Raw genomic sequence first — 21,237 nt, forward strand, 5'->3', positions numbered from 1 at the left:
CACGTGACTAGTTAAATTTCAATGAAAATTCGAATAAAAAACGAATCTTAGTATTTCTACTTTTACTATATGAATATATGATAATAACATATCCCTTTTAAAAAGCGTTTCAAATATAATTTTTAATTTAAATCAAGCTAAATTATTCAAATTCATTCAAGAGATTTCAATTTTTTCATAATACAAATGCTCGTCTCTAAAGTCATTGAGTAGCAAAAATCCATTGACTTTGAAATAAATCGAACTAACGCTGATGCATCCCCGCGAACCCCCTCCTGTAGTTAAACGCCTATGCATGCGGATCGGTAGAAATATTACTTTCAGAGCGGGCCAAAAGCTATATAAGAGAAGGTCTGCTGGTCGAGGCACTACATGAAAGATAAAGCTACGCGTTCGTGAGTGTCCGTTCTCAGTTGGAGTGTGCACCTCTTTCACTTCAGATAATAGCATCGAGTACATGCAGAAAAGAAAATACGTATTTGTTGCTGTTTATTCCCGTGAAAAATAATTACACCAATTCTTTTTTTATTGAGGTAAGTGTCAAACTGTTTTTTGTGCAAATCTATTGTAAAATTTTGTGATGACATTTTGGAAAATTATAAGACGAACTATTTTGTGATGAAAAGTGATTACTTCTGAAGTTAATAGACAATTTTTTTATTTATCGCATACATTTTATTGTATTTTTAAATTGTATTTTATTGTAAAAAATGTTATTGTGGTTTTTCTGCATTGACAATTATTATTATTTTGTAATTGTTTCGGAGCATCGGAAGTCAACTTTTAGTAAATTATAATAAATAGTAATTCATTAATTTTTGGAAGTGGAATCATTTTTTTTTAGAATCCAAGCATTCATTAAGAACACGCATTATTATAAAATTTTCTTAACAGTTCGGAGCTTTGAAATCGTGTACAGTAACAGCGCTTTCTTGACCATTACTACTTTCCTAACAATTTTTCAATTAGAGCCTTTAAATTACCAATTTCAAAAAGCAATTTATTGAATATTTAACACAATTTTGCTAAAATTTTACACTAAACAGTTTATAAATGTTAAGCGATTTCCCTTAGTGCCCATTAAAGAAAACTGAAGAAACAAAAAATGAACTTTCGAATTTGAAACGTTCAATCTCAATCAAACAAACGATATTAAGCTCGCGTGCGGCGCGATGAGTATGAAAATTTACGTCTTAATTAATTAACAATCGAGCAAAAACGATTTATTAACTTTTTTATATGACTTTATAATAACTAGCAGCTCATAGCGACTGTGATAAATCATTATCATGCGTGCGGTGCTCGATACTATCTCTCGGCGGATACTTTCGCACCTCGCGCGCGCACGCATGTGCAAAAAGTCGAAGCTCGGCGTTCTGTATCAGTTGTTGCGAGTCCAGCTGCGCGCGGGGCTGGTATAGCCGCCGCGGAGCTGCTGCACTCGAGCGGAAACACGAATTTAAATATTAATCACTTTCATCGGGAGGGAAAAATCGAAAGTATTCGTTGACTCGCCATGAAATCGTTGCTAATGTATTGTGTATCAAACTCATTATATACATTATTTACTTATACCCGTGCGTGAGTAGATAAAAGCTGGAATAAAGAGCTGCGATGCCGGAAGCTGCGCGCCGCTGCATAGCGATCACGAGAGAAAAAGATCGGCTCGTTAGAGACTTGCAGTTCCGATCGATAACGACTTATTTAATGGCTGTATTAATAACTCGCGAGTTATTTCAAATAATGCGACAATAAAGTAATAATGAAAGTTTGTTACACCGTGAGCTAAGTCTGTTTATGATTTCAAATAACTTATGCGCTTATTATAGTGTGTTAGAAATGACTCCCGGATATTCATTACGTTACTTAACGCAAAAATGCACGCAGAAAAAAATCTAAATCGTAATACGTATTTAAAGGTCGAATAGAGAAATACCACACAGGGTTTCGAAGAAATGATATGTTACGCGAAAATTCCATACCGTATTAGAATTCATTTTTATCTTACTCAACTAAACGAACTTTTTAATTTTAATTAATGTTTCTGCGGGGTCGTTGTCACTAACGACGAGGCCATAAAATTTCTTTATAAAGTCAAATGGCAATGCAATAGTGTCAAACGAGAGCTTTGGGAAGGATTTTTGCACACCGTCAAATTGCAATTCTATACAGCAGCTCCTATAAATACAAGTTGATATTATGTGCAACATCTTACAAAAGCAACTATGCGGTCAGCGGCTCGCCGTTGCTAAGTTTGACCCTCGCTGCTCCAGTTTTCCTTTTGCAAAAAGCTACTTATAACAGTAAAAAACGAGTCTAGCGCGGTTATAATGCTCTCTTCTGACGATATCACATGTTCACCCGCCGGGTAACTATCTCCGAACGTTTGCTTGCGCAATGATTTTTTAGTCTTCGAGTGATGTATGGACGCCGCCTTATTTACGAGTGTATATTGTAGGTACGCGAGTTGCGTACATACGTACGTCTTTATTCACTTTTTTGTCTTAATGATTCGAATTTTGAGAGAACGCACATTGTCATTTTATCGATGTTTTATTCTTTTGTTTCGTAAAACACACATTCCAAAGACACGTTCAAAGCTTTTTCATGCATTATTGAATTCCAATATCGTATATTATAATTAATAGTTTTTTAAACTCTAAATTATTAATTCCCTGACTGTTGTAAAAAACCTTTAATGCAAATTCAATGAAAAATTAGATATTGAAATTGAAGTAACTGATACTCAATTTTATTCAAGTTTCTTTTTAAAAAAATTTTCGTTGAAGATTAATAAAACAGTACAAATTTATTTTTTCACATTATCAAGGAAAGAACTGCAGAAAAAATTCATGAAATTTAAATCATAATTGAAGTCAGCCTCTGTCGCTAGATGGCGAGCACCTTTATATGTGAATCCGCAAGTGGTAAAGTAAACATAACTGTATAAGTAAAAGTGAGGTTTTATCATTAAGGTGCAATTTGAGTTCTAAGTGAGCTTTACACACTTTTTGAAATTGTTAGAAAGCGTTAAGTACTTGTGAAAAATTTGCGGAATGAAAATTTTTTTCTTCGCAGTTTAAAATTGATTTTTGAAAGTATTTAATTAGGCTATCGATGACTAATTACAAATTAGGTACTATCCGCGTGCATCACACATGCGGCGACGTATACATTTTAATGCGGCCTCTTTCAAGAGTTAAAATTTGCAAGAATTGTCAAGTATAATCACCGGTCACTGGTTACATTTCGTTTCTGTAAATAAAAGTTAAATTAATTGTTTCAACTAGCGCATGTGCACTTTGAACGTTGAAAGCTCTTACGTTGAAGTTTCGCCGTAACTCGTCAATTCTCTGGACAGTTTTTCCTTTCACCTTGACAGGCCTTTTTCAAAATCCACGCGTATGCGCCCAATTTCAGTTGACTTATGATGATTGGGTCGGAATTTTGATTATGCATCGCAAACGTTGTCCAATAGCATCGAAAAAAGTTCGTATAGCTATATTTTCGCAACATTTAGAAAGCCTTTGCAGAATTTCCGGGAATCAAGCTGACACAGAAACTTTAATTTTCTCGTCTCGTTATACTTTGAAGCTCGGAAGGTGCTGTGGACACGGTGATGCGCGTGTGTAAGTAAAGGTTCGCTGATTTCCTCGTTATCTATACTTATTTGTCAATTTTTCGAACGGCTGACCATCCTCTGCTTTCACTCTCGAGGTGCATCTTAACTTTCATGTCAAGTACATTGAAAAACCTTATTATTCGTTGTCATTTCACGTGACTCCAACAAGATTATTCATAGACTTATTTTGAAGTATTCTGGTATATCCATGCCATAATAAGTTTCAGTACCTGAATCATGAATATATCTAACGATAGAACCACGTATGCAGTCGTGTATGTTATACAATTGTTATATGAAATTTTTGTGACACTTTTCTAATCTTAGACCATATAAAATCATACAAGCGCAACCACATCGTTTGACAAGAAATTAAAGAAAAACTTGTGTTTCATTTCAAGTCATGTTTCATTGAGTACGTGCGAATAAAATCTAGCAAATCTACGTAATATAACGGGCCTGTCGGAACGCTAAATTCAATACTCGTTTAATAGATCTTACATTGTATTGGCTACAGGAAGGTGTAACTTTTTTTTCGGGATAAGTGAAAACTTTTTCGGCGTCGCTCATGTGCTTCCGTTTGCCATTACGTTACGAGCGCAGATGAATAGAAAAAGCAGTTCTCACACTCACTAAATCACGATGATTGTTTTATACGCACATAGTTGGCGCAAATTACTCGAGTTTCTTGTTGAACGGCTTTAAATGTACATGCCACATTTGGGTGTCTCGGTTTTCTTCCGCATAGTTACATCCCTTGTAAAGTAGGTAAAAGATGTATGTCGAGATCTATTGCACGCGGCGTAGTTACAGGTGCGTCGCTTACTTTTCGGATCAACACACTGAACAAGTCGTAATAATTTGCTCGATTAGATTTAGAAAGTAATGCAACAGTGATGAATTAGATGATTTTTGATAGCTCTTCGAAGAATTTTCTGACAAGTATCTTATGATTTTTTTAGAAGTTTCAATGAAACATTGTTCATATTTTTGAATTACGAGTTTTTTCGCGAGCTTTAACAAGTTTAAATCAAGTCGACGTAAAAATATTAATGACGCATTGTTGACTCAATAATTAGATTAGATTACGCATATTCACATTGAATTCGTATTCATTTTCAATCCGTTTAAGAAACCAAACTTCTGGTGCCAGCTGCAACGCAATTGCAAAATCCATTTCTTTCCCACAAATGTGTATACACACGCACGAGACTCGTATAATAAAATTTGCTACAACGATATGTCGTTTCGTTTTCGGTGACGATTCATTTTTATACGGCCAGACGGCAAATCTGTTAATGCTCTAGAAAGTTTGCAACGCTTTCCACAAACCGTCTTTCTCTCTCTCTCGCTCGGCAATATTATTCAAACGCGAACACATGTACTGACCCACGCACTCTCGGATTCGTTCAAGCAAGTCTAAAGTACACGCGCGCGCGCGAGCGTCTCACTCTTATTTTTTGCTCAATATCTCCGCTTGTTTTCACTAGGTGGATTTTTCACGAGAGGCAGAGAGAGATGCAGAGAGATGTGTATTCTCTCATACACCATAAAATTCATTCCGAGCTCTCAGCTGTTATTTTCATGCTCGCGCAGACTCTCTCTTGGCAATTGTGGTTATGACTTTTGGATTATCCCCGTTATTTTGATACACATAGCTGATAATGCTCCTCGGCTATTGTGCGTTTTCATTGTTATTCGTGAAATTCGTGCGTTTAAGCGTTGCTTTTTATCGGTTTGTTGGTAAACTAAATTACTTTGCAGTTTGCGGGCTTAAGTGGCGCGAAGCGTTGCGCCTTCGTGAACTTGGCTAATGGGTTAATTATATATTTATAAGCCGAATGGCGAAGCACGCAACAGACTATAGAATGACAGGGCGCAGCTATTAATCATGCATGGGTTTACTCGCGATCATTTCTGTTATACAATGCAGGAGAGTTCGAGTGAATTTTGCGCGACTATTTTTGCCGATTGCATCAAGATGAAAGTCTTATCGTCGAAGAATTATGGGCGATCATTATTAGCTATAAGAATCATTCGCGCAGACTTTTAAATCTATAATATGATATCATTTTTTCAATCGATGCTCAACGCTTGATTTATAACGTTTAGACTACACATGCTTCCACACATCAATCAATTTTTCATTTGATCTACTCGCCTGTGTACTTACTATTTTTACGTAAACACGAATCATTCAGGATATCTAAAAATGGATGAAAAAAAAATGAAGTAATAATTCACTCGGCTCAGACATTGGCAAATACTACGTATAGTCGGCAGACAGAGATCGTTTTTCATTTTCATTGCGGTAGCTTTGCAAAAAAGCTTATCTGCAGCACGAAATTGACACTAGGCCGTATATACGCGCCGTGGCACGTACTTGAAAGTGATCGGAATTGCAAATGAATGCGAAAGCCGATACGAAATACAAGTTAGACTAATTTTATATATCGTCTAATCCAACTTGTATTAATAATACTATAATATGATCTTGTACTTGTTTATCTGTGTTGAAATGTGTGATTGTTTTTCAAATTTTAGCTGTAATCTGATAGGCACCAACAAACTTTCTTGAACAAAAAATCATTGTTATACGCGCGTCTCAAACCGAACACATTTTTAGACAATGTAAGAAAATTTGTTTTGCGAAAGTTTCTTCAATTTTTCGCGTGCAGTATTCATGGTGTATTTGAAAGATCCTTTTCTCGAAAAATTAAATGCTCAGACGACATCTTCGCATTTTCACTCAAACTCGTCGTTTTCATTGTGTTGCAGACTCCAATAGAGGAGGATACTTGCATTAAAAACATGTACCGGCTGTACCTGCTACTGTGTACCGCCGCGCTGGCCGCGGGCCAATACGACAACATAGAGACTCGCTCGGTGGCGTTCAACGGCAAAGCGGCCAACATCGGTCCGCTTTACAACTTCGCCAATTCGGGATACCGCGACACCAGCTACGAGGACAACGCCGTCACGCCGAGCCCGTCGCCCGCGCCCATCTATCGCAATCCCAGCGCGCAACAGGTAATCGTATGCTTTTTTCTCTCATTTCGATCTCGGCGACCTTACTCGATCCCGTTCGTGATGTACATTTTTTGGATTCGTGTCGCAGGTGTACAGAAAGCCGAGCATCGATGGATCTCAAGAGTACCGGACACCGACTCCGATCAGGATAAACGCGAATCCACGCGTGCAGATACGCGGTGGACCCCAACAGTTTACCAAAAATGGACCGGTAATTATTTTGCCTCTCAATCGGTACCGAGAAAAGATTGAGTGATTCTTGTTCTTTTTGACAGCTGGAAGAATTGGAGGAAGAAAAGGAAGAACCCGATCGTCTGAGTCTTCTCTTGCCCCAGAGTAAATTTGACTGCGTCGGAAAACAAACGGGATACTACGCCGATGAAGAGCTCAATTGCGAAGTATTCCATTACTGCCAAGACAATGCCAGGCACTCCTGGATCTGCCCCGAAGGTTTCACTTTCCACCAGGTATGTCAATGCACCGCACGATTATCGTGCTGCAATTAAAAATAGCTCGAGCGAGATGTGTGTATACATGAGTCGCGCGCGTACACACGTCAGTGAAGAATAAAAAGAGCGCGTGTCGGTGTATGTATACGAGCGCGCGCAGTCTAATTTCTATTCAAAACGGGTTTCTGCCTCGCTGCGCCGTAACATTTGATTAACTGGTTCGATGATGTTTATCAGGTGCATTTAATCTGCATGCCGCCCAACGGCGACATAAACTGCAAAAAGAGCTCGCAGTATCACTTCGTGAACGAGTACCTGTACAAGCCATTGAACTTGGAGGAGGCCGAGAGCAAGCCCAACGTAACGATAAGATACAGCGAGAGATATTTCCCGGCCGACATCTACACGGACGAGCGTGAAAGTTCAGAGTCTTACAGAACGCCGAGCCAGCAGAGACGGCCCGTGAGTATAAAAATATTATACTCCTGCCTTTTTATATCTACCCGGAAAATCAAATGCATAATATCTAATCTTTGGATAAACTTGCGCAGATCTACATCAACACTCCTACTCAGCACGTCGCGCCCACCGCCAACAGCATCCCCAACGTGGTGCGTCCCCAGTCGACCGCCTCGCCGCAGCAGTATCGCTTCCCCATCAATCAGGTTTTCCGCAGCCCCGAGGAAGTTAATATTCCTCTGCAGCAGAGAAGACCCCAGCAGCTGTCGGCCGCGCAAAATCTCAGAAGGTTTCCTCAAGTCAGACCCGACGAGGAAGATTACGAGTAAAAATAGTCCTCGACGCTTCGAGTAGTTTCGTACTATATACGACTCGATGGCCAATGCAGAATTCTACAAATCGAATCGTAGATTCATAATTCAAGCATTTTTTCTCTGTTTATGAAAGCGTATACGTCGCGATATCGGCGTTGTTTCATACTTTCATCTTTTTTACTTTTATATAATACATCATACAAACGAATTAATTCATTTACTTATAAATCGCAATTATCGTATAGCCAAAAATGCATGATACATTAAAGGAAAGAGTTGAGCTCGCGATTCCAACGATTTAAACGCCTTAGCTGAATCACCAGGAATGTAGAAATTAAAAGAAATCGTTGTCGTGCGGCATGCACAAGAGACTGTACATATGAACTATATCGTTAATGAAATTATTCATTTACCTTTATTTGTATATTATAAATAACCAAACAATTTAAGTGAGAAAAAATCGTATTAATTTTATCACACGCTTGAATATATAACGCGTTCAACGTATATGTAAATGCGAATTTTATAAAACAAAATGTATAAGAAATTTAAATAATAAAATTGTTACAATGTTTATCTACTTGTACTGACTTTCACCGTAAGTGCCTCTATTTATCATGAGTTTTCAGTAAACTTTTGACTTTTTTTTTACTTTTATATAGCAACTCCAAAGTTTGCGAAAATTAACCAAGTTTATTATTTTAATTCAATTGACATTCACAAGAATATGTGCGAGAAAAGAATCATTTAAGGAGGTTCGGGAGTCTCAGAGGGGGACGAAGCGGGACGCGAGGGGCTCCTATACTTCCAATGTTAAATTTTCAGCGCTGCCAACTTCGAAATAACACGAAATTGTAGGTTTTTTCAATGAGCTGGCACACAATTATAGCTATTTTTAATAATTCAATCATTTTGATGAGTTTTTTTCGATGTTTTAGGCTTAAAACAATACTCTATTTGTCATTAGAGTCGAATGAGCACATATTTTTGTTGTTCTAGCTCATTTGTTGGTTAGGGTACGCGCAAATGACCCACGAATTTTTACACATAACAATTTATTTCTCGATAACTATACGGTCGATGAACTTCTTTTTGCAGTCAAATTATTCCTTATTAAATTTCCTACATGTACGTATTTTTTTCTATTTAGTTTTTGTTTTTTTACATTATGTTTATGCTCATTGAAAGCGAAAATTCATGATTTCTCGTAAGAAACCATGTTAAAAGGTCAAAAAATTTTTTCATCATTTTAACAAAATTTTGCGGTGAAAAGTTGTATTTTAATATTAACATTCATATTATAAAGTTTCAAAGCAATTAAACGTGTTTTAAAAATTTGGCTGCATTTCGCTGAGACTCCCGAACCTCCTTAATTCTCTAACTTTCAACTATTAAAGTTCATCATTTCAATAATAGCACGATTCACAAAATCTTGTACACAGAAGACTGAGACTTGACTAGAATGTGAAAAACGAAATCGGGCTTGGTCGGTAATATTTAAATATTTCAATATAAAATTTTATCGATACGGGAAAAGTTTTTTCAAGCAAACGCAATAATAAGAAAAAATTGTAATTACCCTATGAGCCACATCGTCGCATTGCAAGTGGACCCTAATCTTCTAGAAATTTTAAGTGGCAAGCGCGAACTAGTTCCTAGTTCTTCCACCATGTTTCAATTATGATTATGCCCTGAAAACATGGCGACGGTTGTTACTGACGACGTTGTTGTTCTCAATGTTTCGAACTAATTTAATCAATTGGGTCTTTGATGCTTCTTTTTACGTTAAAACTTGGCTTGCATTTAAACCATTGACGACTACTAATTAAACAAAACAATCTTCAGAACCGAATTACTAATAGTAGCTATCTTTACAACTTAAGTTTCCTGTTGGAACAAGTGTCTGTGCACGAATCGCAAAATAACAATCATGGCTGCGGCAGCTGCGGCAGCTTTGCTCGACGAGCTTATGGGTAGAAACCGCAACATTCTACCAAACGAAAAACCCAAAGAAATTAATTGGGAGGATCCGGAGGTGAGACCATTACCTACCTCGAAATTTTTACTATCTAATGAAAAATGAAAATTAAATTATTCATGTTATTTCAGTTTTGTAAGTTGTACTTTGTCAAGTTCTGCCCCCATGATTTATTTGTCAATACCAGAGCTGACTTGGGGGTGTGCACAAAAGTTCATGATGATGAAGCAAAAGAACTTTATGAAAAAGCTCCTTATACTTTTCGTAAACAGCAGTATGAAGATGAATTCATCAGGTTCTGTCAAAGCATGCTGTCAGAGGTTGAGCGCAAAATTGTCAAAGGCAAACAAAGGTTAGCCCTCATTGGAAATAAAGATATGGTAAATAATAATTTTATCTTTTATGCAATGCATTTTGAGATTAGTAAAATTAACCAAGATCTTTCATTTAAGACGACTTTGACTCCGGCCCAAACTCAGAAAAATGAAGAGCAAATTGCTCTGCTTTCAGAAAAAATTAATAAACTTGTTGAAGAAGCTGAGCAATGTGGAATACAGGGAAATGTCGAACAAGCCCAAGGTTTAATGCGTTTGTGCGATCAACTAAAAGAAGAAAGGGAAACATTACAAAAGTCTAATGACAACAGCCATTACAACCAGGTGAATGATTCTAACTGGGTATGCTCCTTAATTCCTTTATCCAAGTAAACTTCTTATTGGATTGTCTCCATTTTCTATTTTTTATTTTATGTACTTTTTTTTATATGCAATAATTTTCTCAAATAACTCTACTCTATTTCAATACCCATATTCACTTCACCTACTAATAAATAAAAAATATAGCATATCCAATATAGAATATCTAATTTACTAGAAAAATTTTACAACGCTAATTGACTGTTTCAGACTGCTGAATTGGCAGCTGCTCAAGAAAAACAAATGGAAGTGTGCGATGTCTGCGGAGCTTTCTTGATAGTTGGAGATGCTCAGCAAAGGATAGATGATCATTTAATGGGAAAACAACACGTTGGATACGCTAGATTGAAAGCAGCTCTTCAAGATATTTTGGTAAGTTATAGTTTTGTTTGTAAAAGGAAATTTGCATCATCGATTTTTATTAGAAATTAATTAACTAACTATGTTTTAATAATTTTTTCAGGATAAAAGAGAGAAAGATCGCGAAGATAAAGAACGGAGAAGAGATGACGATAGACGACGAGCGCGAGGAGGCGATGATGATAGGCGAAGAAGAGATCGAAATAGAGATCGCGATCACGAACGTCGAGATGTCAATCGGGATAGAAGAGACCGGGACAGAAATAGGGATAGGGAACGAATTAGAGACAGAGAAACAGAGAATGATAATGAAAAAGATGATAGGCATAAAAGACGAGAACACGACGTGCACAGGTACGAATTTTATTTTACACTAATTTTAAGGTTTATATAAAAATAATATTTTTTATGAATTTCAGAAATAACCAACAAAGAAGTAGAAGCAATGAGTCACGAGAAAAACATGATCGGCATAAAGAAGATGACCGTCGTTACAAAGATAGAGGTAAAATATAAATATTTGAATGTCAGAAAAAATAATGGAAATCTTGAATTGGAATTTTTGATCAATCTATATATCTATGCAGGAAATCATGATCATCACCATAAAAATCGAAATCGTCATCGATCGAGAAGTCCAAGTCGCAAATAGCTGCTCTTGATTGGTTAGTGAGTGAGCAGAAATTCAGGTATGCACTAGCCATTTTTACTTTTAACGTCTCAATTACCCTACAGATTATTTTGTCAGGTAAGCTTTATTAGTTGCACCTCAACATGGAATTTCATTGGGTTTTCATGTCAATATTTAAATTAAAGCTGCCTATTTTAAAACTCGGTAATTTATTATAATGTTGAACTTTTTTCCCATAAATAAAAATAGGACGAAATGATCGATTTTCAAATGTTGAGACGTTATAAAAAAAAGTTCCTTTACATATAAATTTTGCAAAACGAGGTAGGAGAAGGTATACCTACACTTGTTTTGGTTCGAAAATATTATGTGTTTAGGTTTTACACAAATTTTGTATAAATTCCAAGGACAGCGTAGAGTATTTTTATTGAAAAAAATTAGTGATTTTACGGAGGAAACAGTGCCTACTTCTGTAAACCTGCCTCGACTGTGTCCAGTGAGACTGACTATACAATCCTAGCTTCTGCTGAGAATATCAGAGGTATTTATGGCGGAATGATAAACATGGCCTCTTATAGATAAAATAAAATAAAGTGTAAAACGTTAAAGATCGGATACTAAATAATTACAAGATTATAACACGAAATCTTGTAGTAATAATTGTAGCAAAGTATTGTTGAGTCTGAATTTATTATGAAGATCCTTATTTCATACTTAAATTTTTTTTTGATAATCAAACTTTCATTGAAAATAAATCGAGTTCTAAAATTAAATTAACATCACACTACGTAAGTCCCGATCTCGTTATTACTTAATAATACGTTAAAATAAAACCAATATGTTCCCGTAAAAACTGTTAATAATATTTTTTTAAATCTAGGAATTAATTTTATTAATGCACAGTTTATGAGAAAGCCCCTAAGAGCTGAATATATAAAATTTATCAAGGGTTATACGAGTCAAGTCTTATTTTATAAGAAAATAATAAGTTTTTTTTAATCATAACGAAGAGTTTGTTTGCATTAAATAAGAATGTTAACTAGAGTACAATACAGATGCAAAATATCCTTTTCAAATTGTAATCTTTAATCTTGCTTTGCTTAAGCTTATAAATAAACAAATGTGCCAAAAAAATTTGGTTCATTTTATGAAAAATGTCTTTTTGACAATTGAACTGACTTTGAAAAGTTTGGATTTATTTAGTTAAATTCTGCTGTGTTCTGTTCTTGGACAATTTTAATGATGATTTATCCATTTTAGAGTACTTGATACAAATATTTTTGTGCCTAACAAATTTGATAAAGTGCTTTGTTTTTAATAATTTTACAAAAATATTTATTTTCTTTCAGACGCAAATCTTCATGAGGGATTTCATGCAGCATACACCAATCATACCAAGAAATGAAAGTTAAAATTTTATACAAGGTAAAGATATCCTTTTTATCATTGAGATTTTTGTTTAACCATATAACTTCAAAAATGGATGTTCTACTGGAGTAAACGTTCATTGATGGAGAAAAGATGTGACTTGATTACATGGGACACCGTCATTCATAGGTTTTTAAATTTGTTTATAAATTTAAAGTGTTTCAAGTAAAATTAGATGATTGTCAAACTTAACAATATTCATTATAAATATTATCATTATAAAGATATAATGAAATAGTAGTATTGATACATTGTAGTCTTCTAATTTGTTGATACAATAAAATGTAAAGAGAATTTTTGAATTTGAGGTCTAACTTCAATTATTGGTTTTCAAAACTTATGTAAAATAAAACCTACTTATGGCATAGGGCTGAATAAATAAATATTAAAGAATCAAATATGAATTTTTATTGACTTTTCTATTCCAATAAAAATAAGGCATTTAAGTCAAACCAGATTGAAAATAACAATTTTTAAACCTGTCTCTTAAAATACCTAATCAACATTTTACTGTATAAGAAATGGAAAAAAAACGAATTGACATTTTTTTTGACATTAGATTAAAATTTAAAAATATGATCATAAAGGGAATACCTAAATAAACACGATTAAAGTTGAAAAATTAATATTTATGTCACTAACATTACTTTCTTACATCAATGTTTTGTCAGACAAATTCTGATCTCTTAAAAATAAAAATTGACTTGCTGACTTGGAGAGGTCAGCATTGAACTGACAAAACGTTAACATAATAATATATAGTTGGTTAGTGAGATAAACATTAATTTCTTAACTTTATTTGTGTTTATTGAATTCAGTCGTTCATAATTATACTTCTGAATTTTAATATAATAACTATTTGATAAGGGAACTTATGTAATGGATTGAGCATCCTCTTGAAATAAGTAATAATTAAAATATTTTTATTGAAAATAAAATCATATTTATTTTTTTGCAATGTGTCATAAAATCTTAATAAAAAGGCACTTATAAGTAGTAGGTGAATATTTACAATAAATTCAATTTACAAATGTATAAATCAAACTATCAACAGAACAATACTGCAAACGGTTTTGTCTTAACCATTAAGTTATTTTAAACCAATATTTCTTGTGATTTGCTCATAAACAGTCCAAGCCATTGAAGTCATTAGTGTCCTCCTAAGCATACGAGGTACAATGCCTTTGAAATATCCTAAAATCCCATGATTGTTATATACAAAGATAAAAGATCTTTTGAGGCTTTTGAATTCTTCTGGATACAGTTGCATTTTAGTTTTAATAACATCTGCAGGATGTGTTACAATTGACGCAAAAATACCAGCCATAATTCCACAACTGAAGTGAGTAGCTGGCAATTCACTATACCGCGGAAATTCTAAGACAGAAAAAAATACCTAATTTAAAGTTTCACTGATTCATCATTAATCATGAAAATTGTGTCTTGTAACTACTTACCTCTAGATGTTAAATTTTTTAACTGAGTATAAAACATCAAGTATAATCCACTGTATGGTGCATCACGTAAAAGTGTTGGAATAAGGCCACTTGAAAGTCCTCTAATACCTTCATGCTTGTGTATGAGTCTAAGAGCTTCACTAATGCTGTTATATTTATACACACCACTCTGTAAGTATATGACACATCATAACATGTAATTTATTTATAATTTTTTTTTCTTTTCATACCTCAAATCTTGTCTTCACTACTGTTATTGGAATTAGTAATGCGCCTGATATAGTTCTAGCTGTTATTCCTAGAGAAATAGCTTGTGCAGGTGTAATTGGATCTGATAAGTCTAAAGTGCTTTGAAGCCAATGTAAAGTTGAAAAATATAGTCCCACCCCTGGAATAACTCTTGTCATAGACTGCAAAAATTTATAAAACGTTTTTAAAAACTACAAATTGAAGTGTATATAATTTATTATAAAAAAAGTATTTACAGGAGTGATTCCTCTCCATAATCCAAAAATATTTTCTTTTTGAATGATAGATATTGTTGTTGACATCATACCACTTTTTTGATTTCTACAAAAAATAATTTCATTATAGTAATAATTTTTTCAAAATGATCATTTTTACATACCCTACATGATGATTGACTTTATTTTGTAATCTTGTTTTAATCAAATCAAGAGGTTGAAACAAAAGTGTGGAAAAGGTACCAGAGAATGACCCAGCTATAAATGATTTCAAAACTGGATACTGAAATAAAAAATGAGATAAATTTTCTTATAAACGATATAAGCTTTTTTAATAACATAAAGTAATGGTCATTTATCTCTAATTGCAATTGAGGAATGAGAATGTGTGACAATGTATCAAAAGGCTATGAAGCATAATTTCTCAATTGAAGATATATTTTATCAATGTTCATAAATAAGAATTTAAACCACTAATGGAATATCTATTGAGCTTCTTCACGTGACTTATTATCATTGACAAAAGGAAAGATTTATCTGAAGAAATTTTCCTGGGGGGTCGATATCTTCATTGTAATAATTATAAATGTATTTAGCAATAACTTCAATTTGTCAAAATTAAATTTTACCTTCCACTTCTACTATATATTGATATTAATATATTTTGTAAATATATTTAATAAACAAATTTTTAATTGATTAATTGTTTGTTGAGCTATTTACTTCATGGGGGGTCTATACAAAGAAGCACAATAACAAGATACTAATTTACACTATTTTTCCACTTACAAATGTTTTAAAAATATTTTTTCATGAATCTCATAGTCTTTTCAATTTAAACGAAAAATCTCATTATATCCAATTTTGAGAAAATTGTCAAAATTTATGAAAAGACATAATAAAATGATTTTTCAAACTCAAACAGTTCCAAATTTTTTGAATTTTAAAAATTTTTTAATTTTTTAATTATAGATAAAGAATTGTAATGACATTCACATTAGTTCAAATTTGAGTTTCAAATTTAAAAGATAATTATTATTACACTCACTCCTCCTAAACTTTCCATTATAAATGAAAATATTTTAAACTGAGTTGATACACTTAAACCATGGCACTAGAAACAATAAATTCATCACAGCGTAAAATATATTTTAAATTACTGTCTTAAGAGTTTTGCTTCTTATTAGCCCTGTATTATGTCTTGAAGTTTTACGAAATACTGAATGGATGTTCTCAGCTTCTGTGATACTTACATCTTGGCTTATCAATGTTTCCTCACTTTCGGGGTCAATTGACTGGCTATGCATATCAAAGCATATTTTTAAATAAAATTTAGTAGATACCACTGAGAGAGTGTGATTGAATTTTAATCTTCTTAAACCTCAAGGTGCTAAAAATAAATAAAAATGTTTTAATAATAGTGTATACATAGTTATAGTTTATTTTTATTGATACTTCAAGAATCGATTATTAAAAATATGGCAAATTAAGAGAAATGGAAAATTTTACTAAATAACAACATTACGTTGAACGACGTTATAGAGATTTTTATTCTAAAATTTTACGAAGTAGGTTATAGATAGATATGTCAATTTATTTGGCATGCAATGGTTCAAATATTCGTGAAATGTTATTATCAAATAGACGAATAGAACTAATACTTCATTCATATGTTATTGAAACTCATCAACGTTTTGTAATAATGTGAATACGTAATAAACAGATGACGTAATTTTCGATCGTAACTTACATTTTTTCGGAATCAAAGCTTAAGATATGTATTAAGCGTCTATTGACTGATCCTATATCGTTTCCCGTTTACATGATAACGACGTAGGTGATTTCTTGATTATTTTGTGACGTAAATGTCTTATTATTATTCCCACGAGAATTTTAGCTGAATAGTTTGACATAGTACAGCAGACGATTTTCATTGAAAACAGCAAACTTTTTGTTCACCCTGTATTTTCTCTCATTTTTCTTTTTAAAGTTGAAAAACCGATAGTTATGTTATACTCAAACAGAAGCTTCTCATGTAAAGTTAATGCACCGATCGACATCATTTTAAAATATTTGTCAATAATAAATGAGCGTTTAAGCAATTACAGATGTGTAAAATGTATGTTACTATTGCAGACTAGATGGAGATTGAAAAACTTCTAGCATAGCATATATGCACAGGTGCGTAATGCGTATGTATATTGAGAAACAGAGACGTAATAAAATAAAGTTCAAGGGCTTAGCCATACCAATATACGTTTAAAAGTCCGTATACAATTAATCTTTTGTTCATTCTTAAAGTTACGTGACGTCACAATAAAACATTAGAACATTGATCCTGTGACTACACAAATCTTTACAGTTTTAAAAATTAATTTAGTTTTTCATAGTAAATGAATCCAATATTGAAATACTCATTTTTACGATAAAAATCTTGACAATCTGATGGAATAGTATGAAATTTCATACTTTACTTTAGTTTTATTTATTTCCTCGAAATTAAATTTTTTAAGAGATTTCTTTAATTATTAAAGTAATATAATAAAAGCTAAAATGAAAAAAGACATGTAGTAGGAAGTTGTGCGTTTCAAGTTGAACATTTTTACAAATAAAAAGTTGATAAAAAACATAGTACTTTTAGAAAATTTGAAAACGGCGCTGCAAAAGTGGCTACCACTTGATTTTGCTAAAATGGAAATGAGTGTTCGCCGGCGGTTGCGCGTAGTGCGGCGTGACGGCAGCGCCCAGCGATCCTTAGGTGAGTAGCTTGGTTCTGGCTCCGACTCTTTCACTCCTATATCGTAGACTCGAGGAAACGGTTCTTTGGTCGCCAAGTATTAAAGAAATACGTAAGTTCATTTTCATTAAGTTACTTTTTACCTTTTTTTATTTATTCTTTATTACAGTCTCATGTAATTCTATTTTAACTTTCCTTTCAATACATTTTTATTTGTTACATAAACTATTTTATGTGCAAATGATTGTTCCGCGAATGCATATTCCTCCACGTGCCGCGATTTTTACGGTTATAATTTCGTCAATCTATTATCGTTAATAACTATCGATCTTCGTACTGCTCGAGTGAATTAAACTATGTAATGTAATTTTCTATAAGTAATACGGTAAATTTCAATAATGTTACGTTGAATTACGACTTGAATTGTTGAGCACATGTTTGCCCGGTTAGAGGTTAATTTAATGGATGCCGTTCCGGATCTAACCTCGAATGCATTAACAATCATTTTCGCACTGAAATATGCCTTATTGTCTGGGCAAGGAATGTCTGTTAATATGCAGAACGTTTCTAATCATTAAGGCTATATCAATTTCTATGTTAATCATCAAGTGAATACCATTGCTCACTTGACTTCATATTAGAATACATGCAAACCAATGTTTAACAATCTAATTGAAATTACTATCAACCTGGAAACTAATAAAAATCGATATATTTGTACAGAGCGACCATGGTCAACGGTAGAATCCCATCAGTCTTTTCCAAGACTTATGTCACCCCCAGAAGACCTTATGAAAAGGCTCGTCTTGATCAAGAGTTACGTATTATTGGTGAATATGGTCTGAGGAACAAGCGTGAAGTATGGAGAGTCAAATACACTTTGGCTAAAATCCGTAAAGCTGCCCGAGAGCTGCTCACTTTGGAAGAGAAAGACCCCAAGCGTCTTTTCGAAGGTAAGCATATACTTCTCATATCCTATCAGTATAAAAACCTCTAATTTTATAAAATGATGATAAACTCTTTATATTCTGACACCTCTTGTCTGAATTTACTTTGAAATGATATCCTTAATCTGAAGAAATTATTAAAAATTACATAATAATCTACATCATGGAATGAAATACTTAAGTTTGACATTTTTTCATTTTAGGTAATGCACTTTTGAGACGTCTGGTTCGCATTGGTGTCCTCGATGAAGGCCGCATGAAGCTTGATTACGTTTTGGGCTTGAAAATTGAAGATTTCTTGGAAAGACGTCTCCAGACCCAAGTTTTCAAGCTTGGATTAGCCAAGTCTATCCATCACGCTCGTGTTTTGATCCGTCAAAGACACATCCGGTATGCATTGAATCAATTTAAATTTAATCAAATTTATGCCTTATTGTCTGGGCAAGAAATATCTGTACAAGCAGACTGTTTCTAATCATTAAGGCTATAATAATTTCTGACTTAATCATTGAATATATACTATTGTATATTCAATTTCATATCAGAATACAATATGTAAAATTTAAACTTAATTATCACTTAAGGTGAAACTGTTTTCTGACCTATGTCAAATTTTTAGTCATGCTTCGGAGTGATTCATTGGCATTGGGATGACGAAACTTGAATCTAGAAAAATATTTTCTGAAAATGAGTTGATCATTCAGGCCACTTAAGTATCCAAATATGAATTGGTACTTAATGTCTGTTAACTTTGATTCAATCAGGCCACTTAAGTATTCAAACATAAATTGGTACTTAATGTCTGCTAAAAATGATTCGATCAGGCCACTTGAGTAATAAAAGTACTTTAATACTTATAGTCCGTAATAGGCAACTTAAGTGTTCATAGTACCGCTCAATGCCTGTAAATTGTTCACTCTGGCCACTTATGTGCTAAACAGTGTTTAGCACATAACGCCGTACATTGCAATGCTAAAATATGGCTTTGCATTTAAACTTGGTACAATTTTCTTTAATAATATATAGTTGCTATAACGAGAGAAAATTGCATATTGAAGTGAAAAATAAATCGAAAAATTTCAACTTATGATTTATTATTTTTTCTTCCAGCGTCCGCAAACAAGTTGTGAACATCCCATCGTTCATTGTTCGCTTGGACTCACAGAAACATATTGACTTCTCTCTGAAGTCGCCCTTCGGTGGCGGCCGCCCTGGCCGTGTAAAGAGGAAGAATCTTCGCAAGGGAGCTGCTGCTGCCCCAGCTGAAGAAGAAGAAGATTAAACCATATGATGGCTTATATTTTCTTAAATAAATAAAAAGTCCATAAAACTTACATAATCACGATTTTTCTCATTAATAACCTTTGATTCATTCTATCTACTTATACATAGAAGTTAATGAACCTTTTTGTCCTTTAAATACATCATTACAACTTACTTGAGCATGCATGATCAAATTTTTGGAATTTGTTACAGAATAAAAGATTGTTAAAAGGAGTTATCGATTCTCAAACATTATTAAAGTTAAAGTCGAAATTTTATTAATGAATCTTCAGAAACAGTAGTATTGCATACAAAAATTGATTTCAAGACTAGTTTTTACGTTGCAAAATAACATGTAACTAATTTGTAGTAAGTAAATACTTCTATGTTTTTGCAAGCAAATTAAATAGTCAGTCATTAAATTAAATAGTATCAATGCAACTAAAAGTTAGTAAACTTTAGTTTATACAATTATTTGTGTAAATTGATCAGCAATAACGCCTTAGTAAGAGTTTTCTTTGCTAATTAAAATAATGTAGAAAACAACGAGTATGGATTGAGTGACTTAAACACGGAAAAAGTGACCTATGCAGTGCTGGGTCGCCTTCAAAGGTTTCTTTCTGGTATACATAAGCGCTTAGTATGGGTTTTCGCGGACACTGCACATTTTTTGTCCCACTGCTACATCGCGCAAGCTTAATGGGCTTAGGAGTCTGTAGGTATATGTGTGCGGAATGACCGGATTTGCAGCGGTGCTCCGATCATGAGACATGTCGTGCTTGTTATGCTTTTGAGCTCGCACCAAGAACGTCGAACGTACATTTTGATATCGATACTGTTACGTAAAATACATCGATATTATAGCTTCGGAAGCGTCATATCAAAACTCCTGATTCAAAGAGGGTTGCTGATTTTCCCCTTTATCGTGGCAGCTTTTATACAAGTATCAATTTTTCAAAATTTATACTCATAATAAACTTTAAACATCTTATAATTGTACTAAATACGAGAGCAAATTTTCTACTTTGACCGATTGCTACTGCTTATGGCACTACTGAATATTTTGAAAGGCATATATTTATGACATGAAAACTAATATGCATACTTACACAGACATTTAATGAATACTTCGAACAGTAGCATTTAGTTTTCGGACGTATACGTATTTTCATCCTCTTTGATGACTAATAACTTTATTTTGTGAAATGTCTTCTAAATAGTCTTTTAATTCTTGTTTACTTATTAGACACTACAGTTGCACATTTTTGTTTAATAAATTATTTAAAAATTTTATTTTTAGTATCTGAAAACTAGGTGGTGTTGAGTATTTAAGAGTTTTACTTGTGAGTATAATTATATTCATTTAAAAAATTCAACTTACCTGTTATTTTTGAAATTTAGAG

General features: G+C 33.5%; 4 protein-coding genes across 10 annotated transcripts; 3 read left to right on the plus strand and 1 right to left on the minus strand.

Moving 5' to 3' along the window:
• The first annotated feature begins 6,433 nt into the window (after nucleotides 1-6,433).
• On the plus strand, nucleotides 6,434-7,889 carry LOC106653299. Its single transcript, XM_014372700.1, has 5 exons — nucleotides 6,434-6,652; nucleotides 6,741-6,863; nucleotides 6,928-7,119; nucleotides 7,339-7,563; nucleotides 7,653-7,889. Exons 1-5 carry the CDS (start codon nucleotides 6,434-6,436, stop codon nucleotides 7,887-7,889), a joined length of 996 nt encoding a protein of 331 aa, XP_014228186.1.
• Nucleotides 7,890-9,559: 1,670 nt separating this feature from the next.
• Nucleotides 9,560-13,356, plus strand: LOC106653435 (luc7-like protein 3). 2 transcript variants are annotated; one of them, XM_014372875.2, is made up of 8 exons: nucleotides 9,560-9,909; nucleotides 9,984-10,232; nucleotides 10,305-10,529; nucleotides 10,758-10,919; nucleotides 11,011-11,261; nucleotides 11,327-11,412; nucleotides 11,495-11,596; nucleotides 12,888-13,356. In XM_014372875.2, the coding sequence occupies exons 1-7, from the start codon at nucleotides 9,805-9,807 to the stop codon at nucleotides 11,557-11,559; spliced, it is 1,143 nt and encodes a 380-aa protein (XP_014228361.1). In that variant the 5' UTR covers nucleotides 9,560-9,804; the 3' UTR covers nucleotides 11,560-11,596; nucleotides 12,888-13,356. The 2 variants fall into 2 exon arrangements, with proteins under 2 accessions (XP_014228361.1, XP_014228362.1); XM_014372876.2 differs by having other exon boundaries at nucleotides 10,305-10,511.
• Nucleotides 13,357-13,922: 566 nt separating this feature from the next.
• On the minus strand, nucleotides 13,923-17,111 carry LOC106653387 (solute carrier family 25 member 38). 5 transcript variants are annotated; one of them, XM_014372787.2, is made up of 7 exons: nucleotides 16,638-17,111; nucleotides 16,141-16,277; nucleotides 15,052-15,170; nucleotides 14,909-14,993; nucleotides 14,654-14,833; nucleotides 14,424-14,592; nucleotides 13,923-14,343 (listed from the first exon to the last, which is right to left on the minus strand). In XM_014372787.2, the coding sequence occupies exons 2-7, from the start codon at nucleotides 16,192-16,194 to the stop codon at nucleotides 14,057-14,059; spliced, it is 894 nt and encodes a 297-aa protein (XP_014228273.1). In that variant the 5' UTR covers nucleotides 16,195-16,277; nucleotides 16,638-17,111; the 3' UTR covers nucleotides 13,923-14,056. The 5 variants fall into 5 exon arrangements, with proteins under 5 accessions (XP_014228273.1, XP_014228277.1, XP_014228276.1 ...); XM_014372791.2 differs by having other exon boundaries at nucleotides 15,936-16,277; XM_014372790.2 differs by having other exon boundaries at nucleotides 15,930-16,277.
• Nucleotides 17,112-17,627: 516 nt separating this feature from the next.
• On the plus strand, nucleotides 17,628-19,911 carry LOC106653389 (40S ribosomal protein S9). Of its 2 annotated transcripts, XR_002763411.1 has the most exons (5): nucleotides 17,628-17,736; nucleotides 18,348-18,577; nucleotides 18,775-18,961; nucleotides 19,191-19,571; nucleotides 19,682-19,773. XR_002763411.1 is itself a non-coding variant. In XM_014372792.2 (4 exons), the coding sequence occupies exons 2-4, from the start codon at nucleotides 18,355-18,357 to the stop codon at nucleotides 19,851-19,853; spliced, it is 582 nt and encodes a 193-aa protein (XP_014228278.1). In that variant the 5' UTR covers nucleotides 17,628-17,736; nucleotides 18,348-18,354; the 3' UTR covers nucleotides 19,854-19,911. The 2 variants fall into 2 exon arrangements, 1 of the variants encoding a protein (XP_014228278.1); XM_014372792.2 differs by lacking the exon at nucleotides 19,191-19,571 and having other exon boundaries at nucleotides 19,682-19,911.
• Nucleotides 19,912-21,237: the final 1,326 nt, after the last annotated feature.

This window comes from Trichogramma pretiosum, unplaced genomic scaffold, assembly GCF_000599845.2.
Source record: "Trichogramma pretiosum strain Unisexual culture from Peru unplaced genomic scaffold, Tpre_2.0 scaffold93, whole genome shotgun sequence".
NCBI lineage: Eukaryota > Metazoa > Arthropoda > Insecta > Hymenoptera > Trichogrammatidae > Trichogramma > Trichogramma pretiosum.

What these genes read in the sequence shown, in the direction of transcription:
- LOC106653389 (XM_014372792.2), top strand. Translation starts at nt 18,355, where the DNA reads ATGGTCAACGGTAGAATCCCATCAGTCTTTTCCAAGACTTATGTCACC. An exon ending in CCCCAAGCGTCTTTTCGAAG is followed by an intron (nt 18,578 to 18,774) that starts GTAAGCATATAC and finishes TTTTCATTTTAG; the next exon opens with GTAATGCACTTTTGAGACGT. An exon ending in ATCCGTCAAAGACACATCCG is followed by an intron (nt 18,962 to 19,681) that starts GTATGCATTGAA and finishes TTTTTCTTCCAG; the next exon opens with CGTCCGCAAACAAGTTGTGA.
- LOC106653387 (XM_014372787.2), bottom strand. Translation starts at nt 16,194, where the DNA reads ATGCATAGCCAGTCAATTGACCCCGAAAGTGAGGAAACATTGATAAGC. An exon ending in AAACATTGATAAGCCAAGAT is followed by an intron (nt 15,171 to 16,140) that starts GTAAGTATCACA and finishes TTTTTATTTCAG; the next exon opens with TATCCAGTTTTGAAATCATT. An exon ending in TAGTGAAGACAAGATTTGAG is followed by an intron (nt 14,593 to 14,653) that starts GTATGAAAAGAA and finishes ATATACTTACAG; the next exon opens with AGTGGTGTGTATAAATATAA.
- LOC106653299 (XM_014372700.1), top strand. Translation starts at nt 6,434, where the DNA reads ATGTACCGGCTGTACCTGCTACTGTGTACCGCCGCGCTGGCCGCGGGC. An exon ending in AGTTTACCAAAAATGGACCG is followed by an intron (nt 6,864 to 6,927) that starts GTAATTATTTTG and finishes TCTTTTTGACAG; the next exon opens with CTGGAAGAATTGGAGGAAGA. An exon ending in AAGGTTTCACTTTCCACCAG is followed by an intron (nt 7,120 to 7,338) that starts GTATGTCAATGC and finishes GATGTTTATCAG; the next exon opens with GTGCATTTAATCTGCATGCC.
- LOC106653435 (XM_014372875.2), top strand. Translation starts at nt 9,805, where the DNA reads ATGGCTGCGGCAGCTGCGGCAGCTTTGCTCGACGAGCTTATGGGTAGA. An exon ending in TCATTGGAAATAAAGATATG is followed by an intron (nt 10,233 to 10,304) that starts GTAAATAATAAT and finishes CTTTCATTTAAG; the next exon opens with ACGACTTTGACTCCGGCCCA. An exon ending in CGAGAACACGACGTGCACAG is followed by an intron (nt 11,262 to 11,326) that starts GTACGAATTTTA and finishes TATGAATTTCAG; the next exon opens with AAATAACCAACAAAGAAGTA.